This window comes from Arachis hypogaea, chromosome 3, assembly GCF_003086295.3.
Source record: "Arachis hypogaea cultivar Tifrunner chromosome 3, arahy.Tifrunner.gnm2.J5K5, whole genome shotgun sequence".
Classification (NCBI taxonomy): domain Eukaryota; kingdom Viridiplantae; phylum Streptophyta; class Magnoliopsida; order Fabales; family Fabaceae; genus Arachis; species Arachis hypogaea.
The window spans coordinates 43,377,358-43,397,683 of record NC_092038.1 but is presented as its reverse complement, the minus strand read 5'-3'; the positions used below and the strand labels follow the sequence as shown (position 1 = coordinate 43,397,683).

Below are 20,326 nucleotides of genomic sequence, written 5' to 3'. Positions count from 1 at the left end.
AAAAAAAAAGATGATGAAAACTACAATTCAAAGGAAGCTAAGTAATTGGAAATTGAAAGAGAGAGAAAGAGACACAAGTTCAGAGAAAACACTGCTGAATTTTGCTGTTAGTTGAGTTGATGATATGATCCATTATCCCCAATACCCAAAGAGATTTTTTGATGTAAAAGACTATGACTTTTTACAATGCCAACTACTGTATCCACATGAGAAAGATTGAGACTTCTGAGTCCCAAACTTGCACTTTCAACTCTAACTCAATCTCAATATCTTCTTCTTCTTCTGTGTCCTTGATTGTGACATTTTCTCCAACAATCACTAACCTCGTCATCATCAATATCTCCCTCATACTCACACTCATACTCCATATATATCAACTAGCTCATATTATTCGACGAATTTTAAGTATATCTAAAATATCAATGTTTCAGTAACTGTTGATCTCAATTATAAAATATATATTAATTAAATCAACGGTTAAAATTACTTAAACATTTGTACATTTGATTTTTTTTATGTTATCTTAGACATCAGCAAAAGATATTAATCAATTTTTTTTAATTTTAAATTATAAATTCTAGATTTTAAATTCTAAATTAATAAATAAATAAATAAATAATGAAATAATTGATTAATATTAATTAATTAAAAAATAATTGTTTATACTTGTTATTCAATAGTTATGAATAGAAATGTATGACTTTTTGTATATGAAAAAAAATAATAAAAAGCTATTTTAGAACTATTATTATAAGGTTTATTTAAGCTAAAGGAAATTTCACTATTATTATTACCAACTCAGGTAATTGAGAAAGCAAAAACAATATTGAACTCAGTGGTTTTGAAGAAAGCCATAACAAATGGGATAATAACTAAGTTAAAAAAATTAATAAAAATTAAAAAGGATAAAATTACAGGGTGGTCCATAATAAGACCATAGCGTGGGAATGAAAAGGCAGGAATATATATAGGGCAAGCATGGACTACAAAGTGTCTAACCCGTAGAGTTAGGCTTTAGAATCAAGTAACCTTATTATTATAATTATATATTATTGATATATATAAATTATTATATAGATATATGCTCTTTTTTTTTTCATAAAAATTATTTATTTATTTATTATTCTTAATCATAATAAACAATGAGAGAGAATGTCAACTCCATGCGCATGCACACTGCATATGCCTATAGACTATAGAGAGTTGCACTGAATAATTAATTAATACACAAATTAAAATAAATACACATACATTAATTAATTACTATCTATATGCATGTGAATGTGATCATTTACATACATATAACAACTTATTTAGGCTACACTTAAAATGATTTTAGAAAGACTATTATTCATGATAATATATATAATACCTAAATAAAGTTATTGGTAGGTCTTCAAAACAATTACATGTTTCAAAAGCCACCAAATCATGAAATTATTTAGAGAAAAAACAATAGTTACCACCATAGCCACAACAGTCCAAGAGAGGCTACATACATAGCTATATAGATAGATATATAGAGGACCATATAATTATTTATTATTTATTATTATTTATTATTATATAGATAGATATATAATACCCTCATACCATGCCATGCTATGCCAACCCTAGAAGATGGACACAACATTGCAAAAAACATAGTAGTTTTCATAATGATCATCATCATGATCATAAATTACCTCCTCCTTCTGCTCCTCCACCATTGATGTCCTCATTCCATGGAAGAGAATAAGGGAAGGAATAAGTGGTTGGAGATTGCCTATAAAATCCAATTCCATGATCATTGCCAATTCTTGCACCACCAAAGTGCCTTTGTGTGAGTTGATGATGAATTGTGGGAGTTAATGGTGGTGCCAAGGTTGGGACATGATGGTGTGGAGGAGGGATTTCGTTGCAAGCGTAGCGAAGAAGATCCGCGTTGGCAGCATCAAGTTCCTTCTGAAGTCTCTGGACTTGTCTCTGAAGGTAAGAGATGGCGCCAACGCAGCCGTAAACAGGGTCTCTCACACGAGCTTCTGCCTCGTACACGAGGGAATTCACTGCGTCTTCCCTCTGCTGAGGCAGAAGCTCGTTGAGAAGCTTGGTGACATTGCTCGCGCCGAAGATCTTGTGAACATTGGCGAATTTTTGGGGTTCTTCAGGTGGGAAGTAAGGTGCAAAGATGCATCCTGGCAAACACTTCCTCCTCAAGAATTTGCAAGCAGCACATGGAGAGTTGTAAGAGCTTGATGATGCCATTTTTCTCTGCATGAGAAATTAAAGAGATTTTTCATAAAATGGAATGAGTATATATAACAACAATTTATTTGTCTCATTCTTTTTTTCTTCTTCAAGATTCAAGAAAAAAGCTTGGAGGTGATTGAGTAACTTAAAGGTATAAAAGTATTGCAAAGGTTAGAAATAATATCCATCATCTCAATATTATTTTTTTTAATATTAAAATCATGTCCTTTTATTTTCAATTTTTTAAATGAATTAATTAGAAATTAGTAATTTGTTCTCTCCAGTAAGCAGTTTCAGTTTCAAAATTTGTTATAAACCTGGTTAATTAGTTAAAAACATTAGATCTCACTCTATCTTTATCTTTTTTTCTTCTACTATCTTGTTTATTTTGTGTGGTCATTCTGATTATACCTAATCAGAAAATTTAACTTTTATTTATTATTGAATATTGATGTAAAAATCAACAATTTTTTTTAAGAAAAAGAAAAGAGAAAAAGTGTCAAAATTTTCATTTTTAAATATTTAAAAAATTCAGAAAAAGACTTAAATTTTGAATTCTGTTTTAGTTTGATCTTATAAACAATATAAACCTAAATCAACCTCTTCCAAAATCTTCCATAAGGACCTTCCCAATACACAAATACTTGGAGACTTTATAGGATTAGTTGTCACACTTTACTAGTTTTATATTATATATATCTTCATACATGACTATCTTATCCTCCTTTTTCTTTGACAACCTTTATTTTTGTTTAATTTCTTTTTTTTTTAATATTTTTCCTTCTTTACTTTCTCTCTTCACTTTTCAATCCATGAGAGTAAAAAAAAAAAACATTGAAGAATTCTTCATATAAAATGTCATCTAAATTCTTTCTTGTCCCGGTAATTTAATTAATAATTAGTTGAATTTCTGAATTTTTTAAAATTAATTTTCTCTTGTTTTATTTTTCTTCTATATTCATCATAGAAACAGCCTTAGCTTACAAAATAGTACATGTAGACAAGAACACTTTATCTTTAATTTCTTCTGGAATTCAACTATGATGCATGACCAAAGTAGTGAAGTGAAGTGAAAATAATTAAAGTCATAATTTCATGGTGAAATTATAAAACTGTGTTTCCTAAAGCCCTAAACAGTGATTCCTGAAAAGGATCCAAGTTGTCTATATATAATAACTTTACTTGGAAGAACCAAAACAGAGAAAAGAAGAACTATGTATATATAATGAAAAAAAATAAATAAATAATCAATATAGATATAGCTATATAGATGAACATGATTTTACCTGTTTGTGATGTATGTATAGGTTTTTTCCTTGATCAGATAAACTAAAAGGGAAGTACCTTTTATTTTATTTTTCCCTTGTGTGAGAGAGAGAGAGAGAGATCCTTCAATTCAGAAGCTATGCTATTTTACCCTCACAAGACAAAATATCCAATGAAAGAGAGAGAGAATGAATTGAAGCACATACACCCCCTTAAAGAGGAAACCCTAATTTATTGCAAGCTACTAAGAGAGAAAGAAAGCAAATTGGATATGAGAGAGAAAGAAGCTAAGAGAGAGAGTAGTGAATGAACATTGATATAACTACTAAATGGCAAAAGGTGATAGCATAATAAGATGAGGGAAGGAAAAACATCATTGAGTGGATGGAGAAAGGAATGGATGCAAAAGACAAAGGTAATAAATGTGAGGATGCTTTTTTTATTTTTAAGAACGGTTCCTTTAGAAAAATCAACTAGAAGTGTAGTTAATTAGAGTTAATTAGTTAAAAAATAGGAGGTCTGTTTGTTTATGATATCTCCTAATTCGATAGGCTAAAAATTAATTTGTTGCAGATCGGAGTTTCGTTTAAGGATCTGCTACTGGCCAATAGATTGCTGCATACACAACGTGGGATTTAAACCCTCGACACCTGTTTAAGTGGACGAATGAACTGACTACTCGACCAATACAAGTTAGTTAAATAGAAAGTCTGGTATAAAATGAAAAAACAACCTCCTACTATCCTAATTTTTCGAATTTCAAAACTAAAAATATAAAAGTTTAACTTGAGTTAACTTATGTTATAGTTAATTTCTAGATTTTTTATTTTAAGAATAGTATTATTTGATGAGGAACTAACATCTCAATTATTCTCTTTTCATTGTGTTTAAAATTAATGAAATTATTTATTTATGTTACTTAATTTTCTATTATCATGAATAACTTGTTTCTAGTGGTTTAAGAAAAGTATTAGTAGCATGATATCATGAGATTAATTTTGTTATTGCTTTTTGAATATTACAATAATAAATTCAATTAATCCAACTTACAAAACTGTAACTGCCTCTCATATAATAATACAAGCTTTTCTTATTAGGGACCAAATAACCATTTGCGAATAGATAATTTTTTTTACCGGCTCATTTTTTAATGTTATTTATTAAGTAACGAGTGTTATATCCTTTAGTAATTAAATAAATTTTAATTTTTATTTATTATAGTTTATATTAATAATTTAAATTTAAAATCTAAACTTAAGATTTAAAGTTTAAGATATAAAATTTAGGATTTAAGATTTTTTTTTTACTTTTAATAATAAGGTAATTTTCAAAAAGTATTATATTTTTTATTTTTTTCGAAATGCATTAGCATTTGTCTTATTTACTGCTCGATTAATTTTTATATTAATTAAAAATTAGGGCTTGAATTTTCTTTTATGTTTATATTTTATTTCATCCATCCACACATAAATGTGAAAGAACTAAAATGTCCGATGATGAAGTAAAAAGGATTTTTCTGATTCTCATTCCCTCTACTATAACTAATGCACCGAAATTATACTTTTGGAAGGAAATAATCAAACATATTATATTTTAAAAAAGGTCAAGCCGTCAAGTCCACTAAGGAAAGGGCCGTTATTAATGCTCATACAAATCTGTGTTAGAACAAAAGAAATTTATATTAGATAGAATGTGTTCTAAGAGTAAAAGTTAAAATTATTAATAAAAAATATTTATATAAAAAATATAAATATAAATTTTAATGTATTTATTATTTATTTTTAAATTAAAAGTTTAAAATTTATATTAATAATAATTTTAATTTATATTCTTAAAATATGTGTTAGCTAAATTTTTTTTTAATTTTATATTTTTAACAATATTTCCTAAGATACTTATTAAAAAATTCAATAAATAAATGCAAAAGCAAACACAATAAGAAAGTAGTCAAAATTACTACTAGCACACAACAATATCGGAATTGTGCCACATTTATAAATTAAATAAATGCAAAAGCAAATAATGATTATTTGCTAACTTTAATACCCGGTAGTTTTAGTTTAATAATTTAAATTATCACAAAAATGTATTAGTTAATCAATTATTATTACTGCCATGCCGTTAGATAATAAACTAAAATAATTTGTTCTAAAAATTAAAAATTGTTGATAGAGGATTATAGAATTGGAACATGGAGTTCAACAATTTTTTTTCTTGAAGATTTTAATACCTTTTAATACATAAAAAAAATATTAAAAGAATCAAAATTTGTGTGTTGTAACTCTCTTTTTAGAGAAAAGCCCTAATAGTGTAACATACACTAGGTTAGTAGGTAGCTATTGATGAATGCTTAGGGATTTGCCTCATCAGTGTCTTCTTCTGTAGAATGCATTCCTAGATTTTCTAAATGCGTTATGCGTATGTTTGTAATTGTACGGCCATCTTTTTTATTAGCACCTGAGGCAGTGATCGATGCAATTGGATTTTTGTGCAGCAATTAATCATTATATTATATTATTATTCAATATTTTTAAGAAAAATTTTAATTTCTAAAACTTCATGATCAAGTATGTTTAGTAATTAGTTTATTAGTCTGTTTAAGTAAGTGTCGAAGATTTAAATTCTATCTTGTACATATAACAAACCCTTAAATAGAACGGATATGTAAAAATTAGTCCTTACCCTACGAGATTGAAAGATTTCGTAAAAAAACTAAATTAGACGTATAAATAATTATATCTCTAACTTTTTCTATTAATTACTAGAGGAGTGTTAGAGGGCTAGCAATTTTTGTGTTTTGTAACCATCAATTGGCCATCAATCATGTTTTTAATGGTGTAAGATTACATCAATTGACCATCCAATGGTGAGAGATCACTCACCTTTCTTTTAATGGTTAAGTGCTGACCACAAAATATAAAAGTTGCTGAGCCCCTAGACTTTCTCTGATTACTATATGCAAAATAAATTTGGTTAACAAATATGTTATGTCAAGGAAGGAAAAAAACGTTTTATTATAATAAATTATCATTTTTTATTATGAATTACTTAAACATTGAGAATTATTCTAACTATAAAAAAGACAATCCAAACTTCAAAGATTGTATTAATTTGACAAAGTTATAAAGATGTTCACAAAAGTACCCAATTTAAAAGTTAATTATTTTGGATAATTTTGTCGAACTAACATAATTGATGATGGATATTAATTATTAGTTTATTACATATTTAATGATTAAAATTTTCAATATTCAAATTATTCATAATTAAAAATAATAGTTTACTTTTTTATTAAAATTTCAAGTTTTTTATATTTATATAATACTTTTTATTCTTGGGGTTTAGGGTTAGTCGAATAAAGATATATTCAACTATGAAAAATGTGGTAAAGATATATTTCGTTATAAGAAATGTGGTAAGTTAATGTTATTAATTATCAAACAACCTAGATAGTTTGTTACAACAGAGAAATCAAAACATATATAGGTAATTAACAAATAGAATTTTATTTACAAATATTGTTAATATAAAAAATTATAAAATAAATGAATATAGTTTTTTAACACATTTATTACATATATTTAAAAAATTATTTTTTAATAACTTTAATACCAATCATAATTTAATTTATGTAGGTGAAAACATGTGATAGCCACGTGTACATTTAATCATCCATCATATGTGTTTCTTAAAATTAAATAAATTCAATGTATATAAAATAGCTAAAAATTAAATTTAAGTGTATGGAAAAACGGCAAGAAAGATTGCGTAGTTGGTGATTCAATGATTAGCCTAAGATAATATAATCTTATAAAGAGCAAATTTCATTATTTGCTTACTAAAAGGGGCAACATTTTGCTTTCATGGCAGTCCCAATCACACAAAGATGGAATTTTCTTTGTATATATAATAATAACAAATAAATATAAATATTAAATAGTGCCCCATGAATACTTGTTATTAGGATCATGTGGCCTTCCAATAGGGAATTCAATATTCTCACGGCAAAGATTTGATTAATTGAGAATGTTTGTAGTTGGTGTGGATGTTAGAGTAGGACATATTGTGACATACATTTAAATAATTGTGTAATTTTTTTGGGGAAAGGGGAGGGGTTTATATTATGATGGAAAACACAAAATGAGCATCATATTTTTATCTATTGATCTGTGAGTTAGTTTACAATTTGATATCACAGCATTAACAAGAAGTAGGGTATGTTGACTTAGTTAGCAAGAAACTAAGTCTTGCATTCTAACTACTTTTTTGTTATGAGTTGGTTGCTCATTCCTTTATGATTCTTTATACCTTTTGGCAAACTCCGAGATATATATAGGAGTATACATAAGGTTTTATTTGTTTACAGAGACAGGACACTGAGACATGGACATAGAGACATAAAATTATATTTGGTAGAGGAGACATGAATAAAGACCGTGTGTTCAGAGACACTGAATTAGTGTATTTTGTGTCCATCCTGACAGGAAGGACACATGAACACTAACAAGGGACACAACTTATTTTTCATTTTTTTATTATTTTTGTTAATTTTTCATAATTATGTTTTTTTATTATTATATTTTTCATCTCAAATTTTTTAAATAAAAAAATGAGAATAAATTAAATTTTCATAATTTGTTCTAGTTTATCACCAAATAAAATACAAGAACACAAAATTTTATGTCTCTATCTATGAGTGTCTTATTCTGTCTTATTCTCAATGTCTTGTCCTATCCTGTTCTCAAAAACAAATGCAGTCTAAATTCTGAATTTGGTTTTGAAACACCGAAAATATAAAGGAGGCAGTGGTTTAATAAAAAGATAAGTAATTCGAGAATTAAAAGGAGTGTAAACTATAAACAATTACTTTTTATTAACTTTTTTTTTTAATAAAATAAAGATCTACTTTAAAATGCTTTAAGCGATTACGAAAGATCAGATTTATAGTTAGAAGAACTGCACTAAAATTATCATAGTAAAAAGTAGGAGAAATTTTTAATGACAATCGAAACACAATATAAATTTTTTTTAATCAGACTGTATTAATAAGAGTCTGAATTAACATAAAATTACAAACTATTTTAACACAAACAAATTTACACATACAAAAAAATCTTTTCATAATCCTTACTATTTTTCTCTTCTCACACAAACTTTCTCTTTCTCCAGAAGAACACTTCTTCTTTGTTCATCTGCATCAACAAAATGCAGATGAATATGTGACACAATTTTTTTATTATTAAATTAATTTCTAGAATTATATTTGCGCTAAAATTAAAAATGTTATATTCATGAGAGAGAGAGAGAAGTGGTCCAGTACCACTACAACTACAACATGATACTGAACTTGGTCCTTATCACTTTCCCAAGAAATAAAATGTTATGATACAAATAATCATATTCATTCATTGATTCATTCATTCAGGTCCCCAATTCCACACTTTGAAAGTCACTACTCACTGAGATATGTTCGGACCCCATTCCATCATCCATCATGTGTTCAATGCAGAAATAACTCATTCATCTATGTGCTCACTATCACTTCTTTCCATTTTCCCTCTTTCTTTATCTATCTATGGAACAAAATAATAAATAAAATTATTTTATTACATACATCATATGAACTTGTACTAATATGTATTCACATTATCAATCAAACAAAATATGCTACAAAACTTAATCAATCTTTAAAAGAATATGAACATGTACTAGGTATTTTTCTTTTGGGAACACTTAAATTAATTAATTTGATTTCATGTTGAATTTATAGCAAATAATAATAATAAGGTTTAATTATTTTGTTTGTTTTTATAATTTTATAAAATTTGTAATTAAATATTTATATATATATTTTTTAATTATATTTTTATATTATTTTTAATTTTATAATTAAATTTTTATCAGTAAAAAATATATTAAAATTAACGAAATATTTTTTTATAAATTGAATGTGATCATAGTTAAAAATTTAATTAGATTAATAATCACATATTTTTTAAGTAATATTCTGTTAATTTAATATTTTTAATACAAAAAAATTTAATTATAAAATTAAAAATAATATAAGAATTTAATTAAAAAATATTAAAATTTAATAAAATTATAAATATTAATAGAGTAATTAAATTAAATAATATTAAAAAAATATATGTGTGTGTGTGCATAAATGTAAGATGACATGACATGTCGTTATTGCAACATATTCCTGGGAGAGGGATTATTATGAGTCTTATATTATTTCATAGATGATACTTCCTTTCCATATATTCCTTGGAAGTTTTTTTCCAATTTCATATATTAATAATTAATTAATATATATATATATATATATATACACGTGGGAACCAACGGGTAATCCTATTTACATATGTTTCTAACAGTATTAATAATGTTGCTGCTTTTCGCTACCAACATATCACTGTTAACTATTTTTACTATACAAACATGTGACACTGAGAAAATACTATACACTCAACACAATTATATATATCCCTCCAACCAATTAATAACAACTAGTTCACTGAATTTGTAATGTGTTCATGCCACTACTACACCCTAATAATATATGGTACGTACATTACACTTTTTACTTTTTACTTTTTACAGTGCCACTGTTTCTTTTTATATCAAACAATATAGTTTGTGTTTGGGACATTTCTGCTAGGTCTAATTAGTTTGACAATCGAACCATTCTTTGGAGAACCGACAAAACCGGCTGGTTTGACTAAATTAACCGGAAATTGGCTATCCAACCGGTTTGGCTTAGGGTAAAAATGTTCGTAATAAACCGATAAAAAAATTGAAATAACCAGTCAAATAATTGATTAATCGGTCAAATCAATCTGATTTTTTAACAGTTAATCAGTTTAAAGAATTAATAAAAAATACAAACAATTATTTTTTTTAAAAATTATATATTTGATATATAAATATATTATTTTATTATATCCAATTTAATTACAGTTGAATTTGTGTTGAATTTTTAAATTTTTAATTCTACTGATTTAATGAGTAAATTTAAAATTTTGAATGGAATACTTTCCATCTTAAGAACCATTAGACCTAAGGCCCAAATGGCTCACGGCTTGAGGGTTTCAAATAATAATTTAACCGCTTTTTAATATTTAACCGCCGCAACTTTTTATGGAATCGCGTTGATTTTACAAAAACCCTTGTAATTAAATTGTAGGACACCTAATTATGTCGGTTGAACAAACTGTCGTAACATATTTTGTGGGAGTTAAAAATTGTTGCAAATTCAAAAAAAAAAATCCCGCAAATGAACGTATTTTTTGTAGTGTCAAAATATTTTGTAGCTAAACTCGCTTGTAAGTTGTTAATGTAATTTATTTAGAAGTAAATAAATCATTATTAGAAACAACATTAAACCTTTATTTATGGCATATATGTGATTTTAAGAAAAATTGTAGACTAAATAAATTTAGGGCAAAAAAAAGAAGAGACTCATCACCTTTTTCTTCCCTTGTATCAGTCTCTCATCATGCATGCAATTTTCTTCTAGTTGGTCCATATATATAATTAAAGGAAAAACATTAAATAAAATAAATAACACATAGATTTTCTTTATCTGAATTTGGCGGTGGTGAGTTTTTCATTTTGGGGTTCCAAGTTCCATTTTAGTGTGTGATATAATAACTAATTAAATCGATGAGTGCCTTTGATGCCTTTATGTATGTATGATTAATTAAATTAAAATTGGCCCTAATCATTAAGGAGATATACAAATATGAACTATGCAATCTTACTTTCGGAAAGATAATTAAATTATTCAACAAAATAATAAGATCTTTAGATATATATAGCTACTATACTATAATATGTATAGCTAATACCAAACCAATCTGTTGAAGGTTTCTTATCAGTGTTACACTTAAGAGTGAATTTATAACAGGATTCTGATTCCTTCCTATGTTAATAAAGAAAGATTATCAGAATCATTTGTGTCACATTCATTGCCGTGCCAACCAATACCATAGCCTTTAGGTATAATTTAAAATTAGAGGTGATAATTGAGGCATCAAATTCTCAATATAATTTTCTTATGTAATAAAAAAAAAAATCTAAATATAGAGAGAGCATCTGTAGAAGAAAAATTCTTCGGATCAATAATTTTTAATAGTTTTAGTCATTATTTATCTTAGCATAAACACTAAATTACTTTTAATAAATAAATTTTATTAATTTATAAATGTAAATTTTGAAAAATACGAGTACAAATTATATTAATTTATGTGTACAAATTTTGATAAATTTAAATACAAATTATATATTTTTTGTATATAAAATTTTTGTAAATATAAATATAAATTATTATTGACCAAGTACTAACTAAAAATAATATTTATTTATTATGTAACATTACTTTTTATACAATACCTCTTAATATATTACCCAAAAATCACTCTTAATGATAATATTTTGACTTTAACAATAATAACATAAGGATTTATCTATCTTGCGCTTTTAGAGCACATGTTAATATAATAAAACTAAAATTTTTTAATTAAAAATATAAAAAATTAAGTTTTAATGTATTTATTTTATATTTATTAAATAAAAATATTTAAATTTTTTATTAATAATAAATATATTATATATCCTTAAAACACATATTAACTAAATCCATAACATAATTCCTAACACATTTATCGATAAAATATACGTTGATTGTCTTATATTTTGTGACCATTATAACAATTATCAATAAAAAATCGTTTTAATGATTAAAAAAACCTATAATTTATTATTATAACATATAATAATAATGACAAATATATAATTATCATAAAAAAAAATAAACCAACTAAAAAAATTAGCTAGTAACTATGATGTTATTGTTACCAAAAAAATTGTCACTACTACTAATTTTATTATAATCATTTTTAATAAAAATTCACATATAATTATCTTTATATAAAGTTATTAATAAAAAATTATTAAATAATTTAATAAATTTAATTAAATTATTATCAAATAATTCTCAATTATTAAATTTATATAAAAACGATTCTATATGAATTTTTATCAATTATTCTAAATGCCAAATTCAACAATGATCACAATAACTCTACCATCAAATTGTGAGGGAAAAAAAGAAACAGCATAAAACAAAATTGGTGGGTGGGCCAAGCAAAAATTTGAGAGCCCGTGATAGAAAAGAGAATACGACATGCAGCAGAGACCAACAAAATTTAGGAGCAATCCAAATACAAAGACTGTAACGGATTGGAATCTAGTAATCTATCGACTACCACTGCCATCACTGTTATATATATATATATATATATATATATATATATATATATATATATATATTAAAGAAGAGTACAAAATAATATTAGGGTGGATGAATGAGTTTATATTATTTATTATAATAATATAAAAAATTATTTATTTTAGAATTATATTTATATTATTATAAAAATAGCATTTATATAATCAATTTAACATTAATATAATAATTTTACATACTAAATAATTTAATTCTACAAAATAAATATGGTATAAAATTATTAACTTATATCAATGGTCTATATTCTAATATTTTTTGAAGAATAAATTTCATTAACAAAATTCTATTTATGTACTTATTTATCTATCTATTAATTTATTATAATATATAAAAAGAAAAATTAAGTAATAACACAATAACTTCTTGACATATTAGATAAATTTTAATATTTTTTATAAACAGTTAAGTGAAATGATCATTTTATAGTTTTTTTTATCTTTTTTTTATTCTTCTAATTTAGTGTTTTTCCTTACTTTTTAATGATCCCTTTTTAGTTTTTACTCTTGATTTTTAGGTAAGTTACTCTATGCTTTTAGTAGTAATGTTATTTCTCTTTAATAAATATAAATTGTTTAATTAATAAAACTTAATTCATTCACTTTTTTATTCTCATTTCTATTCATATTTATTATATAAATCAACATTCATTTCACATATTTTTTTTATCTTTTCTCACATAATTTTATGTCTTTTACTCTTTTTCTTTTATCTTTGTTAATATTTTGCACAATTTTAAAAAAATTGATTGATGACCATAATTTTTTTATTTTGATTTGATAAATAATTTGTTCATTATATGTATTGTTGGGTGATGAATTCCTAAAATATTATAATATATAATATTCTTACAATATTTTAAGTTTTTTTATCTAATTGTGTTTATCAATTATATATTATTTTTGTCACTTATATATTATATTTTTCAATAATTTATATTTTTTAAAATTATTTAATAATAATAATAATATTAAAAATACATGATATTATGATTCATGAAAGGATGAATGTTACCTTTAATTATTGAAATATTATATTCTTATTACGTTTATTTTTGCACTATAGTATTTAAATTTACTAAACATATATATTAGATGATGAATTTTTTCAAATACTAAAATATATAATGTTCTCACAATTTTATTTAGATTTAATATTAATTTTTAAAAAAAATTTTATTAAAAAAATCTTTTATATATAAAATTTAATCATTTTAGTTCTATGCAAGGCACGAGTTTAAATCTAGTTACTATAGTGTTTCATGCAAAATTGCTAACACAATCTCATCCTCATACAAAAATATTTGTACTTTTGCTGGATGAAATTCAATTGTTTTGAGGAAAAAAAAAAACTTATCCTCATGTACCCAATAATGTGCTACCTAGTTTCATCAAGATTTATAATAATCAACCCATCACTTAATTATTGAGAAATTACGGTTTAATATCGTTGGGGATATAATTATTTTTGTACGCTCTTTTGTTAGTTTAAATTTCTAAAAAATAAATTATTGAATAATATAATACTAAAATTTTTATGATTAAAAATTTTAAATTTTGACTTTTTATAAAAAAATTAAATATAAGACAATAGTTAAAAAAATTATGTATAATTACATTTTAAGCTAAACAAGATCTTTTTTAAAAAGACAATTTATATATATAATTAATTATATTTGGGACTATAGAACTATTTTTCTCTTGGTAGACTAGCTATGTTTAGAATTGGACTTGATTAGCTCAATTGGTAAAACTATATACCTTTTAATACGCCCACTTGAGTTCAAATCTTGGCATATGCGCCAAGTGTTGAATGTCTTTTAGTGTTGTGTGGATGAGTGTGTAATATAGGTGTTGTGTATCTCTATAATTGAGATTGTCTAATCCATCTGAGACAAAAAAAAAAAAGAATTGGTCTTGTGGCCTTATTTGTCAGCGGGTGTACATGGTCCGATCCAACTCTAACTTGAATATTTTAGGAAATAGTGTAATTTTATTGGGTTTAGGTTGAGTACAGGTCTCAAAAAATAGGTTCGGTCATTATTTAGGATCGGATCCAGATCAAGACGAATCCGGCTTAATTCGATCCATGTGCACTCTAAAAGAACTAAAAAAGGTATATATATTTTAAATTAATTCTAATATTATGTTATATTAATTATAAGTTTATTGTTTTATTTTTAATCATACTTATTGAATTAGAAAGTAGATCAAAAAAACATCAAATTAAAATTTATAGACAAATTCAAGTTCAAATATGGATATCAACTTTTCGGTAATAAGTTTCTTCTTTATAAATAAGTACATCATAAATAAGTTTTTTTATAAATTATTGTTAAAGTTTTAAAAGCCCAGTTTTCAACCGGATTTGGATCCTCGAAAATATTTATGTTTCATCGGGTCTAAAGTCGAATTATGTCTAAAAAAAGACCCGCTATGTATTTAGGGCCAAATTTGAGTTAAAACAAACCCAATTTTACCTAACCCATATACACCCTTATTATCCGTATAGGTCAGAACAATATAAATACTAGCCATTAAAACTTGTATCCGACCCGACTTGAAGAGCAAGTCAAATGCTCCCTCATTATTATCCCCAAGTAATAACTACTTATGACATGGGGGATAACCTTCCATTCTATAAAGAAATAACATCTATGGTCTTTATAAGGTATCTCCAAGAAATGATTCTACACGGCCATTATTTTAAATACCCTGGTACATAGGTATTTTTTTTCAACCCAATCTTATACAATCTACTAATACTTTTGTTAACTTAGGCATCAATATCCTTGCAGGTACTCCTATCTCACCTACCCATCTTACCGTCCAAACCAGACATCGAAACTATTACCTAAAGATGTTTATAACGACTATTACTATTATTATAAAAATTTTCTCACAACTATTCTTTATCGGAAACAATTTAATAGAGGCAGTAACAATATACTTCCCAAACTACAACACGGTTCACTACATATAACAATTACAAATTTTGTTTTTTTAAAGCGAAAAAGTTGGTAAAGTAATAAAATGAGAGATTATTCACTTTTAAATTAAAATGATGAGATTCACATATAATTAAAGTTATAATTATATTATGTTTAACCTCTCACTTTATAACTTCACCAATTTTTTTCATTTTAGAGAATCTAAATATGATAATTACATACTTTTACTAAAATGCTTTTTCGTTTGTTTTTACAGAACAAAAAAAAACTGCATTAGATTTCTTTATTCATCCAACTATGATACTCAACATTTTTTGTTCCTTTGAGTAATTTATGTTATGAAGAGATATTTCCATATAGAAAGAAGGGTATAAATGATATTGGAATACTTACCTTTTTGTTTTAGAATCAGAGTGGAGTCCCAAATAGATCTCCAAATGCTATTTACTAACTACAGAAAATGAAAGAAAAATGCATTTTGGAATCAAATGAACAAAAGAGAAATAGAATGTGTTGACTCAACTAAGTGGCCTCGAATATATCATCATCTCTGTAAAATTATCTAAAGGATTATAGAAAAGTTCAGCATATGAATTGTTTACTCTATAGTGGGAATTCCAAAAGTGGCTTTATGTGTTCTTGTTCATCATACTAATATCATATTAACAACCAAGAGCAGTCCGGTGCACAAGTCCGGAAAAGGGTCGCACTCAAAGGCAATTTAACATGATAATTATATTAGCGACTAATTTCACAGCTTGAACCTGTCATACGGAGACAACTCAGTCGTTGCTCCATTTATGCATATCACATTTATGTATGGGATATATATTTTGATCTCCACGCTGCTCCTATTATTTTCATGCAAGTTAAAATATAATAACATGATAAGTTTCTTGATCTTTTAACTAAAAATCTTGAATTTGAATTTTGAAAATATAAATAATCATCATCAAATTAATCAAGTTTCTAGTAATAAAGCTCAAAGTAACAATACCAAGAAAACACAAGTCAATAATTTCTTGACATTTATGTCCTTGGTAATTTTGTAATTTTGCACATTGAATGAATCTATAAAGGGAAAATTGAGTACCTCAAACCTTATTAATGGTACTCCTTGCTTCCACTTCACATTTGGTATTGATTTTATGCCTATCAGTCCATAAATATTTAGTTTTGATATTGCACTTTGTAAGTTTTCTGTGTTACTAACAAAATCTCTGTTGAAAAAGTGAGGTAAAAGTTCAAATTAATCTGGAGAATGTTTACACTTACCTATAAGGAATCCAAGAAACTTTGTAAATCACTAGAGCCTAAAAAATGTATGCAAATTTGTAGACTTGCATATATAGCAGCATTAAAACAATTCAAGACAAATGCAACAACAGAGAACATGCAGCGCGTATAAACTTTAAGCATGATCCGTCTTAAATCATAATGAGTGCAATGCAATCAATGCATGTGATAGATATAGAACCATTTATGCACCTCCTCAGATTAGCTTAAACTTTTGAAATAAGTGATTTCATAACAGCATGGCATAAAGTCGAGAATTCAAATGTAACTAACATTACTAATAGCTCTTTAGTATCATAAAAGTTCCTCACATAAATCTGTTAAACATACTAAACCAGTTTCAAGATCAATTACTCCCTAGCATTCATTTTCTCTTAACTATGGCAGCTATAAACAAAATTATTGAATTACTGCTAAGGTTTAGAACTTACCTGGCTCACAGAATTTTTTATTGATTGCAGACACAACACAACTTGGCCATCCCTTTTGGATCATTCGGGAACACAAAGACACTTCACAATGTTTGTTCATAACAGGAGAAAATATTCAGGCAGCACTCGAGTTAGGCAACTGAAGTTAGAAATTGTGCTTGAATTTCAATTTATATAACTTTATGCCAAGAGCATAATTCTGAATTGCATTATAACATGAATATGCATCTGAACAAATGCTGAATTGCATTCAAAGTGCCATGACTTGGAAAGACATTTGACCAAAGGCTGAGATAAGAACGAAGATTAGATCAGAAAGTAATCAATCATTCAACTAATGCGACTCAAACTAGACTTTACACTAGCCTGTACAGACATTGAAGATGGAACAATCAATTAGAGGTTGCAAGTTATGAACTCTTTTCTTCGGGAGACATTCCAAATTGCCTATTGATTCGATCTAAAAAACTAGAAAAGCAAGTTACCATGTCATTATTATGCAAGCTGTTATGCTTAACATGTTCATATTATCTGACACAGATTCGAGTGACATTCTACCAAGTTAAAAGATTAGAGCTTAATGATCTCAGTAGCAAAAATAATTCTGCTAACCAAATTTTATACACCCCATAAACAAAACAATGTTCAAGGAGCCAAAAATATACAGAATTGTTTATTACATAAAAATATACCTTCGGATCTATCAAATTTTTACCCTATCTTGTTTTAGCAGAAACTTCCTTCAGTCCAGCTCAGTCCGGGCATTTTTCTCTGACCTCCTGTTATTCTGTCTCTCAAGTTCTTCGCCTCGTCCCACCTCCCATCACCTGCATATATATTAGAAAGCATAACGCTGTAAGCATTATCATCAGGATTACTTTCAAAAAGTTGCTGAGCTACATTTTCTGCCATCTTGGAATTTCCACTAGAATTACAGCATGATAATAGGGCTCCAAGGATGGCCTTGTCTACTGGTTCCGATAAGGACTGAACGAGTTTGTAAGCCTCTTCCAAGTGGCCAGCACTGCCAAGAAGCTTAACCATGTAAACATAGTGCTCAGGCATAGCCATGATGTGAAATTCATCTTTCATTCGATGGAAAATCTCCCGGCCGTCTTTGACAAGGCCAGCGTGACAACAAGCACAAAGGAGAGCGCAAAATGTGGCTTCATCAGGCATTAATCCTTTTGCCAACATCTCATCAAACATCTTAAAAGACTCAGAAGCACATCCATGCAAACCAAGACCAGAAATAATGGAATTATAAGAAACTATATTCCGTTCTGGCATTATCCTGAAAACTCGAGTTCCCAAGTGCAAGAAGCCACACTTTGAATACATATCTACAAGAGCTGAAGAGACCTTGACATCTGATTCGAATCCATGCCGAATAACATAACCATGTATCTCATATCCGGGTCCTATATTCGCTGCCTGAGCTATAGCAGCCAATGCACTAGCAATCAAAACAGAGTCAGGCTTCTTGTTTCCCTTGTTTAATTTCCTGAAATAGAACAATGCCTTCTCATACTCCCCGGACATCGAATAGCCAGCAATAAGAGCAGACCAGGTGACCAAATCAGGCTGGAAAATACTGAAAAAGACGCTATATGCTGAAGCCATGCACTTGCATCTTGAGTACGTACTCACCAGTAAACTACCTACATGGGAGTCAGAATCTAGCCCACTCTTTAAGCTTAAACCATGTAATCCTTGGCCGATACTCATCAAGCTAGAATCTGTGATCCCACCAAGTAATCCAGCAAGTGTAAATCCATCTGGCTTCCCCCCAACATGTCGCATCCAGTTAAACATACGCATCCCTATCTCCCAAGAGCCAGAGCACACATAACCAGAAATCAGTGAATTCCACAAAACCAAATCGGGTGCAGCGATGCCATTGAACACTCTATGTGCATCATTAACAAAACCAAGCTTTGAATATGCTGCCACAAGAGCACTGCAGCAAATAGGATCCATTCCAAACCCAGAAGCCACAGCAGCTCCATGAACAAGTCTCAGCATGCCAAAATCAAAGTTGTCGCAGCACGCGCGAATAACGCAAGCATAAGTGTAATTGTCAGGGCTTATATCAGCTCCAAACATAGTTCTAAACAAGGAGATTGCACTGTCAAATCTACTGGACTGAGCATAAGCACGAATGATGGAGTTCCAAAGGTAGACACTTCTTGTAGAACTTTCATCAAACACTTGGTATGCAGAGTGAATGTCATTGTTGGCAGCATAGAGCCTAACAAGTTTAGTTGCATAAAAGGGATCCTCTAAGAGATGGGTCCTTAAAAGCAAAGCATGTAACTGCTTAGCCCTCAAAAGTGACTTGCATATGCAGTTGCTGAGTTCAGATTGAAGCCAATGGAACCGAATCAACATCAATAGATCTTAACAAGTTTAAATGAGTGGTTGTGATATAGATGCGGGAAATATAACTCAACGTATATCACCATGGAAGGTATATGTTTTTGTTAAATTTTAACAGATAGTTGCTGTGAACTCTTCATATATATATATATATATATATATATATATATATATATATACTATTGATTAATCATAACTATATCTATAGGATTTGATGTTATATATATTATAGATATATATATACTATTGATTAATCATAACTATATCTATAGGATTTGATGTTATATATATTATAGAGTTTGTAGCTTAATTTGCAAGTAACTCTTTTTTTTTATCTTTAAACACAATTTATAACTAAATTATTAAGGGTCCGTTGGTTTGGGTGTTTCCGTTTTTATTTTCGATGAAAATGAAAATAAGGCATATAAAAACATGATTGATTAAACATTTTAAAAATGTTTTTAG

The 20,326-nt window shown here is 27.2% G+C and overlaps 2 protein-coding genes across 3 annotated transcripts; both read right to left on the bottom strand.

The window, feature by feature from the left end:
- Nucleotides 1–1,330: 1,330 nt before the first annotated feature.
- On the bottom strand, nucleotides 1,331–3,912 carry LOC112770369 (LOB domain-containing protein 25). Of its 2 annotated transcripts, none has more exons than XM_025814744.3 (2): nucleotides 3,574–3,912; nucleotides 1,331–2,250 (listed from the first exon to the last, which is right to left on the bottom strand). In XM_025814744.3, the coding sequence occupies exon 2, from the start codon at nucleotides 2,242–2,244 to the stop codon at nucleotides 1,675–1,677; it is 570 nt and encodes a 189-aa protein (XP_025670529.1). In that variant the 5' UTR covers nucleotides 2,245–2,250; nucleotides 3,574–3,912; the 3' UTR covers nucleotides 1,331–1,674. The 2 variants fall into 2 exon arrangements, with proteins under 2 accessions (XP_025670529.1, XP_025670523.1); XM_025814738.3 differs by having other exon boundaries at nucleotides 3,516–3,821.
- Nucleotides 3,913–18,044: 14,132 nt separating this feature from the next.
- Nucleotides 18,045–19,988, bottom strand: LOC112790453 (putative pentatricopeptide repeat-containing protein At1g64310). Its single transcript, XM_025832865.3, has one exon. The coding sequence runs from the start codon at nucleotides 19,871–19,873 to the stop codon at nucleotides 18,209–18,211; it is 1,665 nt and encodes a 554-aa protein (XP_025688650.1). The 5' UTR covers nucleotides 19,874–19,988; the 3' UTR covers nucleotides 18,045–18,208.
- Nucleotides 19,989–20,326: the final 338 nt, after the last annotated feature.

Excerpts from the sequence above, each read along its gene's own strand:
- LOC112770369 (XM_025814744.3), bottom strand. The coding sequence starts at position 2,244 with ATGGCATCATCAAGCTCTTACAACTCTCCATGTGCTGCTTGCAAATTC.
- LOC112790453 (XM_025832865.3), bottom strand. The coding sequence starts at position 19,873 with ATGTTGATTCGGTTCCATTGGCTTCAATCTGAACTCAGCAACTGCATA.